General features: G+C 44.6%; 1 protein-coding gene across 6 annotated transcripts in view; it reads right to left on the reverse strand.

The window, feature by feature from the left end:
- Positions 1-13,698, reverse strand: part of Myo1b (myosin IB) — a 158,385-nt gene that overhangs the window by 78,724 nt on the left and 65,963 nt on the right. For all 6 annotated transcript variants that reach the window (XM_055616442.1, XM_055616441.1, XM_055616440.1 and 3 more), the window contains one exon: positions 1,393-1,487. In XM_055616442.1, coding sequence (XP_055472417.1) covers positions 1,393-1,487 — 95 coding nt within the window. The remainder of the gene's footprint in view (positions 1-1,392; positions 1,488-13,698) is intronic.

Here is a 13,698-nt window from a genome sequence, read left to right on the forward strand (position 1 = left end):
AACGGGTAGTTTTGCCAATTACTTCAAATACAGTCATGAGGCTAGTTCCTCAGAGTGAGCAATGAGATTCATTCAATCATCTGACTGTATCTGTATAAACACAAAACAAAACTCCTTCCTTAACGACTTCAGAACTAGGAGAAGGGGACTTACCAAAGGGGCAATATTAGCCTAGTGCTCAACAAGAAGCATCAAGACAAAGCTTCAGGTTTAAAAAAAGACAGGGAACAAAGCCCAGAACTCTAGAACTAACTATTCCAAATCTACACTTGCGTAGTGCAGTGTACTGTCATTGTTCTGTTTGAACTTTTGAGGGGCTGCCAGGTCCCTGTTTTGTCCTCTCTTAGAATTACTATTCACGGGGGATCATAGTAGTTATTCTGAGTATCTGAGACGTGCTTGGCACTGTATTTACATACTACCCAGCTCTATTGTGGAGAAATTGAGACACAAAATGGATCAGTAGTTTTTCTAAATATCTTTGTTGCATTTACTGTTGTTGTGATAAAAAAAAAATACCTTAACAAAAACAACTTAAGCTCACATCATAGCAGGGTAGTCTCAGGAGCCTGAGAGAACTGGTTACATCATATCCACAGTCAAGACCACAGAGTAATGAATGAATGAATTCATGTCTGTGTTCCGCTGGCCTTCTCCACTTGCACAGTTGGAGTCCCTTGCACAGGGAATGGTGCTACCCAAAGTGGGCAGGTCCTCCTACCCAATTAACATAAGATGATCTCTCAGAGACATATCCCCAGCCAACCTGCTCCAGACAATCCATGGATAGTCTCGTCTTGGTGAGTCTACACTAAATGTACATACAGTGAGTTACAGCAGAGCTGGGAGTTCAAGACCAGCCTGGTCTACAGAGCAAGTCTAAGACAGCCAAAGCTATACAGAGAAACCCTGTCTTGAAAAACAGACAAAACGAAAAAAATTATAATTTTATGGCTGGGGAGTCATCATAACATAAGGAACTATGTTAAAGGGTCACAGCAGTAGGAAGGCTGAGAAACACTGCTCTCGAATGAAACTAAACATGGCAGGGACCTGCCCTCACTGTCCAGCAGAGATAAGGTATGGTTGTAATTGCCACAAACCAGAATAAATTGGCATCTCACTGGGAAGAGTCAACTCCCTAAGGTCACACAGCCAAGGTAAAGCAAAGCCTTGATACAGCCAAAGACAGTACCAATAAGAGCTAGAATACAGTGTTGGGACCTACACTGGCTGGCACCCTGATGGCACCTTGTCCCCTCACATGAGAGATATGCGTCCATCAAACACCAACTGTGAGCATCCTAGCTCCCACACGGGAGCTGTGGCCACCTGCCTTCTTTACTGCTGTCATTCAGCAGCACGGGCCTTCCAGTTTGGCGGTGGTCTCACCTGTTTTTCCTGCTCCACTCTCCCCTGTAATGAGAATGCACTGGTCTTTATCTTGATCACGGAGGGATCTGTATGCTTCATCTGACAAAGCAAAGCTGCAAGACAGAACGTGGGGGAATTCATCTGGTTAATGTGTGCTGATCAGTAACTCTGGGTATCCGAAGGGCCTCTGTGAGTCTCCCTTCCAAGAACAGGTAGACCATCACATTTTATTTCTTCCCAACTTTTAAAATATACAAATCAATATATCTGTCCTTTCTGGCCCACAGACCTTTTCTCATGCATTCTCTATAAACAAATGACACTGATTTATTATAGTTTAACCCTCTTGTGTGTGTGCATCTTTCTATTAAAATCTAGCTAATTCAGAGAACCAAGGAGAAAATGTTACATTGCCATGTGTACAAGTGGATAATACTGTTCAGTGAGGAACAGTGAGGAAGCCATTATCAAATTTATGAAAGCCTCAATATTAAAGAAAAAAACCCTTTTCCAAACATTAGAAAAACACAAATATCACATAGCTGTTACTGCTATAAGCTAAATACAGCACGATGGTTCACGATGCAAGATGGGATGTAAGGCCCACGGAGCACTATGGCGTTCGCCGTGGTTCTTGTCCATTGCCTGGGGGCCAGCTTCTCAAACTACCTATGATGACAGAACTTCCCTGCCAAGACACCCGGGCTAGCCCTTTCTTGATCTGCCCCTCCTCCAGATGTACTAACAAGGTACACCCCCCCCCCTTTTTTAGCTCATTTTAAAAAATAGAAAAAATTCTGGGCAATATGATAAATATTCCTACTTCTCATTTGTTAATGTATTATTTACCAAAAGTGGACTATGTGTCAAGAACATGCTGAGAATATAAAATAATATCCAGCCTCTTCTGTCAGTTTTCAGTCGAAAGCAGAGAAGAAACAAACAGAAATAGCTCAAGTCCAGTGATAGTGTGGAAAGCACTGAAGAGCAAGACAGGCACCCCAGGAAGGTAGGGATTGGCACTGGAGAAGAAAAATTTCAAGAGATGGAACAGTAGTTCCAAAGAATGAATTTGCAAGGCAAAGAGCTGTGTATGTGAGCACAAAGGCCGGACTACCAGGGAAGCAAGCTGACACATGGGGTTACGAGCAGTTCCACACGGCTAGAAGGCAGAAGGAAGGGGGCCTGGGAGGGGCTTACACAGGGTCCAAATGAAGAACAGATCCCGGAGTCACATTGCAGGACTATACACAGGAACGGAAAAGTCAGTACTGAGACGTAGGAACAGTGCCACTTACCAGAATTTTCCACAACCCATTTATGCTTACTCATTTGAAATCTCACACAACTGGCACAAACAAGGATATACCTTCATACTGCCAGCATGAAATGACGGAGACAGAGCTGGCCTACCTCGCTTATAACACCTCTGCAACTGCTGGTCACAGGGTCGTGGCAAGGGAACAAGGAGAAAGCAAGCTGCAGGTAGGGACACCAGACACAAAGAGTTCAAACACAGTCCAAGTGCACATTTTATCTCCGGGCTACCCTGTTATATGGTCCAAAAAGCAAGCTACCCCGTATCTGTAGCCCTGCATGTAGTAAATGAACCAAACACACTGCTGAATAAATGTATGAATAAAAGTGAAGAGAGGCAGATGAGGGGGAGGATCAAGAAGGCGCTGGCACAGGAATCTAACAGGCTGCCCTGGAGGAGTCACTTATTTTATGTGTGTGGGTGTTTTCTTTGTGTGTGTGTGTGTACCATGTGCTCTCCTTGTGCCTGCAGAGGTCAGAGCGGACATGAGGACCCCGGAACTAGATTTACAGATGAACTATCATGTGGGTGCTGGGAACTGAACCTTCCTACAAGAGCAGCAAGTGCTCTTAACCGCTGAACCATCTTCCCAGCCTCGGCTCTAGATAGTGCATCTGAACGATGGACATAACCCTCTCTGCACCCATGAAGGCCCGTCAGACTGTCTCTGCATAACCTGAGCCTTGTCCTTAGTCTTCAGCAGGTAGGCGGCCTCGGCATTCTTTCTCTTACATTCTGATTTCTGGGGTAGAAACCAGGAACAATGCTCTTTACCACCACACCAGAGAACAATGAGGAGTAGAGAGGCAGAACATCCGCTAGAACTGACTCCTGAGCCAGGGACAAACAACTTACTACCATCTTCACGGCCTCCAACTGGTCACCTGCACTGGCCAAAAAGTCCATGTACAATTACTTCAGTTAAGAGGACTAAAATACATGCAGGAGTTTTTAGAGGTATCGGCTCTGGGTAAATGCCAGGACAGCTTTCTGTTTCATAGTTGGCTACGCATACAAGTTGTTCTGCCTTTCCACAACATAAGCGCCTGCATGCTAGAGGCTTTCCAGCCAATTACTCCCCGTGTCATGCACACAGCTTTGAGTCTAAGATGTAACTCGGCCAATGAATGAAGGCAGGAATGCATGCACTCATTTTCTCTGAACAAGGGCAATACTGGTCCTTGAGAGAGGGAGCTCCGTAAGAACAATAAATATCTGGAGACTCATTCTCTCCATGACCTTCATGCAGGGAAGGGAAACGGGGCTTAGACTTTCTCATGAGCCCGCCTCCCCTCTCGTTTCTCCAACCTACAGACAATAGTTCAGAAATGTCACTTTCAGTGCCTTCTTTGGCAAGCAATGCAGCAAAGCACAATACGGGGACTTCAAATGGAGTTTTCCAACCACACAAACTGAATTCTTCTGGATTGCTGAATACAGGCCTCTAATGGTGGTTCCAGGAGTGGATTTAGCTTTGGTTCTATATTACTGCTTGATCCCCAAATAATGGAAAATTACTTCAAACCTGAATAACAGCATTTGGCCCATAGATGCACACGCCTGATAGGCTGAGGACGATGACCAAGTAATTCCGCCAGGGTTCTACTACAGACAAAACACCTAAGCTGAACACTTACTTTTTTCTATTTGCCCAAATAGAAACATAATTATCTATGAAGGATTTTTTATTCTTCCATCATCTTCGGTCATTCCTCTTCCCGACTCTCCCTGGCTACCCAAATGGTGGATGTTTCAAGTCCCTTCTATGAAATGACACTGTATTTCCAAGTAACCCCTGCACATCTCCCAGAACACTTTAAACTATCTCTAGATGACTACAGCGCTTCCTACGACACTGGTGCTACAAATAGCTGCAATATGTATTGTGTGGGGAATAACGATGAGGGAGAATTCTGCACATGTTCAGTGCAGATGTAACGTGCTTTCTTGGTATTTTTGATCCAAGGTTGCTGGAATCCATGGATACAGAAAGGCAGCAGCGCTTAACTGCTCAATCTGTCTAATGGAAGGTGTAATTTTAGCAAAAGATAAACTAAAAGGGAATACTTCCTTTAAAACACTAGAAATTGACTGTTTCTTTTTTTCCTTTTTCTTTCCCTTCCTTTCCTTTTTGTCCCCACCTCCATCCCCCCAAAACAGGGTTTCTCTGTGTAGTCCTAGCTGTCCCAGAACACTCTCTGTAGACCAGGCTGGCCTCAGACTTGAAGATCTGCCTACCTCTGCCTCCTGAGAGCTGGAATTAAAGGCATGCACCATCACTCCCAGCAAAAGTGGCTGATTTCTAACTGACATGAAAATTTACCAAAATCCTTTCACTCTTTGAAAGAAGGCTGGCTTGTGACACACCCACCTCAGGTCATGATAATGCCACCTCCCGTAATTCTTACAGAAACAGATCTCCACCTCTTTTTTAAATGATCAAAAGAAAGCCCCAAAGGACACAATCCCTTTTCTGGATGTGCTGCTCTTCCTCACACACACACTCATCCCCAAGGCCACCATTTACAACTATGAACTGAGGCCATATGCCAGGCCTCCAAACCTCTCTATAATTAAGGAACCTAAATAAATCTCTAGAGAAGTTTTAGCTAGAAGCAGCCAGGATGCACATGCTTCTCATTATTCTGGGACACGTCAGCACTGTTTACCACAGACAGGGGAAGAAGCCATGATGATTTCACTATGATAGCACAGGGGAGGAACACAATTTCTGTCCCACCCTTGAGAAGCAGGGATTCCTCCACCTCTCCTGCACTCAAGCCCTAAGGCTAGGGGTGATCTGGTGGTCCCAAGATCAGCCACCCAGCTGCTTACTGATTGCCAAACTCTGCCCAGCAAGCACCAAGACACATTACCACCCATTTTCAAACAGCTCCATCTATTACCATGTTTCAGTTTCAAGAGTTTGGTTTGGGGCTCAGCTGTTATTTTCTGTGAGGGTAGAATGGAGGATTGCATGTTCCAAAGAGCCCAGCTGGTATTTATGCTCCTCCTCTACCTTATTTCTACTCAAGAGTGTTAATTATAGTGGCTCCGCCTGCGTGGTCATCGGGGGGGAATGCAAGGCTTCCTTCTCCACACTCCCTGCTCCACCCTGCCATTTCCTTGCAAAGTTCGTTTCACCTCAAGCACAGAGCAGAAAAGAACCCCGAGCTCCTCCGACACCACCACCACTGCCTAAGCACACATGCCCAAGAGCATCTCTGGTTTCAGTCTCCCCAGCTTGGCCCTAATGGGCAGCCTGGAAACATGCCTGGTCTGTCCTGAGTACTCTCAGTTGGCCCCCTCTGTTAACTAGTGTTTAAGAGAATACAATCTGTCTCAGAAAACTCTCCTGAACCCAGATGATTGATTCTATCCTCCTGTTTCAAACGCTTTTCTTCAAAGGCTCTCAAACTGGCATTCCCTCCCGAGTGATCCTGAATCACAGAGTTGTTCAACCACACCAGGGAATTCCCCCTCTCAATTCAGCCCTCTTCAAATAGCTCAGGCTCAACAGTCTCTTGGGAACCAATATCCCAACTGTTTCTTTTCCTTTCTAACTCTAGTTCAGCCCGGACATCTAAGTGCATCTAAAGTAAGTTACCCTCCCCCAAAAAGGGTGCTTTAAAATGCCAAGGCTCCATCTGCCAAATCTAACTTCATTTGGAACCTGATGAAGAGGCAATACAACCTGCGAGAAGACACAAGACAGAAGGAGACACTTAGGGGTTTTGTTTTCTGAGTTGAGTCCCCAAGTTGGCTTCCTTGTAAAATATTTTGTAAATACCTTTATATACTTAGCTGTCTTGTCCTGTTAACGCAGCAATGTTTAACCCTCTTGGAAAATACGACCTTGTTATAAATGAGTGTTCTGACCACTCACCAGCAGTCACTCTACAGCATAGAAAGGGACAACTCATCCTTACAGTTGGTACTTTTGTCATGGACAGTTTTACTGCACTCTGGCCTATGCCAGCATAAGCCTACTGAGTTGACTGATTTATACAATGTAGTTATCTCCTCACAGACACACTGGTTAGCACCCGAACAATCCAAGTTTCAGAGCAAGAGAAGACAAAGGACAAAAGTAAACCTTTCTCAAAGAAATGAGGAGAGGCAAAATGTAGAGGAGGACGTGAAGGGAAACACATAAAGGGCAGGCCTGGGCAGGTGGGAGGTGTGTAGGCCTCAACTCATCAGTCTCGAGTGTGGCACTACAACACTGGTCTGTGGCTTCTCAGATTTTTTTTGTTCTGAGAAGTAGTTTATTTCCAAGAATGGCACATCAGCATCTTATCCAGAGCATGATGCCTCATCAACATTCAATTTTAACCCTGGACAGACAGCAACATGCATGCAAATATGGCTAATGCAAAAGGCTCATTCTGTAAAGCGTTGTTGCAAGAAATCCATATATATTGAGCGTTTTGTTTATGAATAGGGGATAAAACAAAGGAGCGTAATTATCTAGTTACATAAGAGGACGATTAGCTACTTTTCTTTTTTCCATTTTGGCTTCCTAGAATTTAAGGATGTCTACCACAAATCCCCAAACCACTAAAATAGCACAGTGTTACAACCAGAATTTTAAAAAATTATTAAAAACAAAAACAAAAAACAAAAAACCTGGCTAGGAAAGAACAACAAAAACAGACCAAATCAACCAAATCACATCAAATAACAAAAACAGACCAAATTAATAGATGAGAGACAGGGTGTGGCCCAGCCGGGCTTGCCTGGCCAACAAGAATGCAGCCTGCAGAAGGAAACCTAGTGCAACAGAAGCTCCACAGAACCTGAGAGTAACCCTAGCAAACACGCCTAGTAAAGTGGGACACAGGCTGAACTGGCCATCTTCTGCAACAGGCAAAGCCTCAAGTGGAGGGATTAGAATACCAACCCAGCCACGAAAACTTTAACCTACAGTTCGTCCTGACTGAGGAGTGTGCTGAGACCAGACAGACTCCATTCAGCAACTTATGGGAGCAGATGCAGACTTCCACAGCCGAACATTAGGTGGAGTTTAGGGAGTCATGTGGAGGAGGGGGAGGAAGGACAGGAGGAACCAGATGGGTCAGGGACACACCATCAGAACAGCCCATAGAATCAACTGAGCAGAACTCGTGGAAACAAGAGAGATCAGGGAGCCTGTGGGGGTCTGACGAGGTCCTCTGCATTCATGTTATGTCTGAGTAGCTTAGAGTTCCTGTGGGAATCCTGATAATGGGAGCAAGAGCTGTCACTGACTCTTTTGCCTGCCTATAGAACCCTTTTCCCCCTACTGGGTGGCCTTGTCCAGCCTTGATGTGATGATATGTGCCTGGTCTTATTGTAGCTTATTATGCTGTGTAGTTGATATCTCTGGGAAGGCTGTTCTCTGAGGGGCGCAGGGATCTGGGGAAGAGGGAAGATAGGGATGAGGGGTCATGACACACAGAGGACTGGGGGAAAGGACCACATAAACCAGGTGTGGCAGCACACATCTGTAATCCCGCCACTCAGGAGGTTATGGCAGCTGGATTAGGTCAAGGCCATCCTGTGCATAAAGAGTTCAAGAACTGCGTGCGGCAATATGCGTGCTGTCACAAATAAACACAAACGGTGAACTGTGCCTATCATACGGCATGTGAGAGTGGATACGTAAGTATGAATCAAGATAAGCTGCCGACAGGAGTTACACTTAAAACAACTGGGTTTTGTTTTGTTTTGACTTTTAAAATGACCCATACTTTCTTTTTCTACATTTAAATTCAGAGAAAGCCCCAAACTGCCATCCAAAATATCTGTAATTTTCCAAAAATATTTTAGCTCTGTTAATTTCTAAGTTCATATCTATTCACAGCCTAAACAGAATTGGCCATTATTCTCTGGGATGTGTTGACTGGAAAAGTTGTGTCTCTACTGGCCGCCAAATAGACAAAATATCACTGTGATGAATCAAAATGAAGACATCTGTTCTGTGCTAACAAGAGCATGAAATAAAAGCCCAAAGAGCAGGATATGAATGGGCTCAAGGTTTCTTCTTTGAGAGCCATGCTAGGACCAAGAAAACCCCATCTCCACCACACACTGGCTCACCAGCCTCAGTGTGCATCAAATTTCTGGGTATCTTGTCACTCAAACATAAATGTTAATCTTTACAGTCAAGTGTAACCATGAAGATGGCAAGGCCACAACACTTCACATGTGTTTTATTTCAAGGCATGGTAAAAATATCCACTTGACAACACACTCTTCTAATTCAGCATTAGATTTAATAAGCAGTATTTTCTATCTAAAATTCACATACTGGTTACAGAAACTCACTGGTTACAGTGAGTTAATTATCTCACTGGTAGAGAGCTTGCCCAGCATGCATGAGGCCCTGGGTCCAACTAAAATTAATTAATTAATCAGTTAATTAATTAAAGGGTTGTCTTCTTTTAAAAGTTTAGAAATTTTAATTACAATGCCTTTAATACAAAAATGCTTAGGGTCATATCCAAATTCTTTGGAGCCCATTGTCAAAATCATAATGGAGATCCTACAATGTTTTGGGTCCCGGCAGACTGGCCCGGGACTCACCGGACGGAATACCTGTCCTTCTGCCAGACAGATATGGTGGTGCCCAGGGCTGGACAATGGGCTGGATCAGCAGATGGCTCTTTTCACAAGTGAGTGCGAAAACCAGGGCTGGAGGTGAGCAACAGGAAGCAGATTAGAGGCTTGGGGAGAATAAGCCATCCCAGGAAGGAAAAGGACTGGATTCAGCCTTGAAAGCCATGTGGAGGAAACATCTGCCTTTGTGGCTTGGAAGCCACATTTTGCACAGTAAAGCTGATGTGCCTCTGAGGACTGCCTTCAGAACACTTGATCTGTTTTTAAGGCAACAGTACCCAGAATCGTTTCGGGCACTACCAAGCTAGCACAGGGCAAGAGCCCTCCTTCCTGTGCTTTGCAAGAGGTCAAAAAGAGATTAACTCTAGTTCCGCTTCTTTACATGTCTTTGCTACTGTAGAGAAGGTAATGACTGAAGCAGGGGTGGCCTGGGTCATCCCTCAGTTACCAACATGCAAGAGTATGCAGAGGCAGGGACAAGGGCAGGGTCCCGGGGGTGTTCGCCATGGATGAGGACTCTAAAGTAGGTGATTATGAGCATATGCCCTCTGGAGGCCTGCAAAACAGGAAAGACCCTCAAAGTCCCATAAAAGAGGTAGAAAATGATAACAAACATGACAATGGACTCCTGAAAACATCCAGAAAATGAAGAGAGGGGGGAAAAAAGTGGCTTGGGCTCATGAAGCATGGAAAGCTGTAAGACTTGAACCCCAAGTCATAAGCAAGGCCAGAGACCAGGAGGAAGCAGAGCCCTCAGAGGAAATTATGCTATTTTCCCTGTCCAAAAAATGAGCAAAACACACATGACTTGAAGGAAAGAAGAAATACACAACCGGAGCTCTTAATGCAAATCCAATTAGCCCTCGGGTATTTTTAGAATCTCTTTAAATAAGAAAATTCTAACAATCATCTTTTATTTCCCAATTCTCATTAAAATAATCACATCTACAAGAATAGCCTTTCCAGCTCAAGGTAAACACAGTTTAAACAATTTCTGGCACAAATGTGCCAGAACTTTAAATGTATTATTAGTCACTCACGGCAAGACGCTCACTCACAGTCAGCTGCTATGACTCTATCAGATTTGACTGAGTCCTGGAAACTTATCCCAGAAGAGTTAGCTTCCTAAGCAAACTTTTAACTAGAGCAGGCTCTCGGGCCCACATCCCAAATGCTTCGGTTGTTCAGTAAAGCCATCCCTTTGTGTTTCCACATTCCAACACAAACTGCTCTGCACAGACTGACTCTGCCGACCCTGTGGGCCGGCTGGGTCCAGGCGGCACAGGGCTCGCACATGACAGCTTCTCACTGTCCTGGTAGCCCCAGGAAGGCCATTCGCCAAGGACATCTCTGAGCTGGGAGACCAGCATATAAAGAGACGTGAGGAGATCTGATCACAGTAATCACAGACACATTTGGTGGGGGAGATGGGATTTGAACTAGAACTCCAAGTACATGCCTTCTGTGGCTTTCAAAAAGTGCTCAATAAAAAGAAGTACAGTTCGAGGCATGGCTAGCCTGTTATGCCTCGGGAAGCTGCGTTCACAGCGTGCGCTGGACAGTGTCTTAAATGTAGCAGGTGCTCAGTGAAGGACCGGGAGGCTGGCTGGAGTGAATGTCCGAGCTTATGTTATGCTTTCTGTACATAGTTTTCTGTCCCGGAGAGTATGGTTCAAAGGATTTCCATGGAAACGTATGTGTCTCACTCGCTCACCCAGGAGTAGCGTGTATGAGGATTTCCCAGGCAGCCAGGACTGGGCTGAAGGGAAAGATGATAGCCCCCGAGGCTCTCTCTCCCACAGAGAAGGTTATATATTCATCTATTCAAATTAGGATGCAAATCTGGGACAGATCATTTAGACTTCTGCATAGGAAATAAGTTCCCACATGAAAGCGCTCTCACACAGAGGACGTAAAGAATTCTTGCACAGTCTCAGATACAACATAAAGCTCCAAAATAAAGAACTCTGGAATATCTGCATGAAAGCTTTAGTCAAAGCACTATGTGTAAGTGGCCATAAGAAAGTAACTAGAAATACTTAATTGTCTATATAATTACATATGTAATTGAAAGAAGACACTTGGATCTGGAAGTAGACAGTCATACTGACTACCCCATGCTTGCATCAGGAGGCAGCATCCAAGAAGAGATCTGCTCTTGAAGACCAGCACCCTGTGAGAAACTACCTGTCCACTTAAGCTACACTAAGATTTCAAAATGAAGAAAGTCCTGAAAACTAGCAACAATCCCACCAGAACAGTGCAATAGGGACAGAAGGCCCTGGAGAGCAGACTTATAACCCTGGAGTGTTCCGGAGAGGCATATAGCATATGCTACATGAGGTACCCATGAACGTTTCTGTTTAAATGGAAGCTCAGTGCAAGTACATGCCATCAGAACAAAGGCTCCCGGTGTTCGTAACCAGAAGTCAAATTAGGGAAGCCAACCCACACAGAACCTAACCTAAAGGGGCTTGGTCTCTAACACACAGAGTAACTGCTCCCCAGGATGATGCCTTACACACATCATTCATGCCAGGATCCCTCGCCTGTACCCTGCCTGTGTGTATACCATACCTTCAGCATATAGTGTCATCAGTCTGGATGAATTCTTGTCTACAACTTTTCTTCTCTGCCCACGTTCCCAGCACAGTGTCCAGGATACTAGGCACTGTTCAGAACAAACTGCTAAAATGATATCTGATACATTCTTTCATCTCACCAGTAAAAAAGACAGATGAAATTTTGCCAACTTTAATTATTTCAAAATGGCCAAACAAAGGTGAAATTTAAAAATGTTACTTAGGTAAGTATAATTCATATGTTCAGAAACAAGAAACTTGATGGGCTTAAAATTCTTGAAGGAGAGTTGGTGTGGTACCTCAGGCCTGGTAATCCCAGGACTTGGGAGGATGAGGCGGGAGAACTGTATCCTCCAGGACAGTCTGGGCTGCACAGAGAATTTAAGATTAAAAGCTAAGACAAAAGAAGAAACCTTCAGAGGTGGGCCTCTATTTCACTCTCTCAAAATAAATCATTACAGTAGTTTTGGGGGGAGTTGACAATTCTCCCTAATACTAATGTCTATCAATGCTGTTTGAAGTCGGGGAGAAACGGTCATGTGAACCCTACTTGTTAAAGGTGGTCAGAGTATGGTGATGTTTGCACTGCTAACATCTTAAGTCATCACTGGACTAATTCTTGCGGCAGGAGGCAAGGGCGGTTAGAGTCACCGTGAGGGTAGCAGACAGTAGTACCCTTCCCAAACCTCTCAGCTGAGAATGCCTTTCCTGAGCTCTGCCACCCAAAAGAGTAGGGTCACTTCTCTATGCCCCCTTGGACAAAAATGTTCACTTTTAAGCCAATATCCAGCCAATATTTATCACGTGACTATAATCGGACAGGACTCACCCAGCTTGGGAGGAGATGTGAAGATGGAAACAAGGCTGCCAGACCCCAACCCCAACTCCTCCCGCTATCCCCCCCCCAAATCCCCCAACACTCCCACCCCACCTCTCAGACCCTCAGGTCCCAGGGTCTCACTTTGTCACTCAGGTCTTCTTAAACATTGCTTATTGCAGTTCTCTGCCTTCCTCCAGATACAGACCTCCACTGGAGGACTATTATCTCAGTGCTCTCCAAGGAAATCACTGGGATTTGCAGAAACTGGCACTCAAAATTTTTGCTAGAAAATGTACTAATACAAATACAACACTACTACAAAGACTCCAAATCTTTATGACGACTTCTGGGCGCTACCTAGAAAAGCTCTGGTGGTGGCTCTGGCTCCTCGCGATGGCCAGCAGCCTCTGAGACCTGACATGCTGCTGAGTCCATGCAGCTTAGTGACAGTCCCAGAAAGGTAGCAGAGGACCCTCCCCAACAGCAAGGCAGAAAATCTACTGATTTAAAACAAAGCTACTTGTCTCTGAACACCAATGGCACCTCCCTGAAATCCTATTGAGAGTCAAACAGGGAATCTCAATTCTTGAAACTACTCTAGATCCACAATAAAAAATACACACACACACCCTGATGTGTACTACCAACACTACTGAGAAAAATATCTAGGGGCGTGTCAATCAAAAGTGCTTGATTACCAGCTAGTTCTGGTCCAGAGAAAACAGGACTGTAATATACCTTAGGACCCACAGCCCTACAGAGAAGGGAAGCCATTTGTCTCAGACATTTACCTTCATCTGCTTCACGAGTTGTCATAAAATGTCACTATTTTTCAGTGTGACTTAGAGTTGATTTGGGCATAATACTGTACACCTGTAGTCCCAGCTACTTGGAAGACTGAGATAGGACCCAGGAGTTTGAAGCCTGTCTTGACTGACATGTTGATAGCTCATCACTGAATGAATGAATGAATGAATGAATGAATGAATGAATGAATGAATGAA

Source organism: Psammomys obesus, unplaced genomic scaffold, assembly GCF_907164565.1.
Source record: "Psammomys obesus unplaced genomic scaffold, mPsaObe1.curated_primary_1811, whole genome shotgun sequence".
Classification (NCBI taxonomy): Eukaryota; Metazoa; Chordata; class Mammalia; order Rodentia; family Muridae; genus Psammomys; species Psammomys obesus.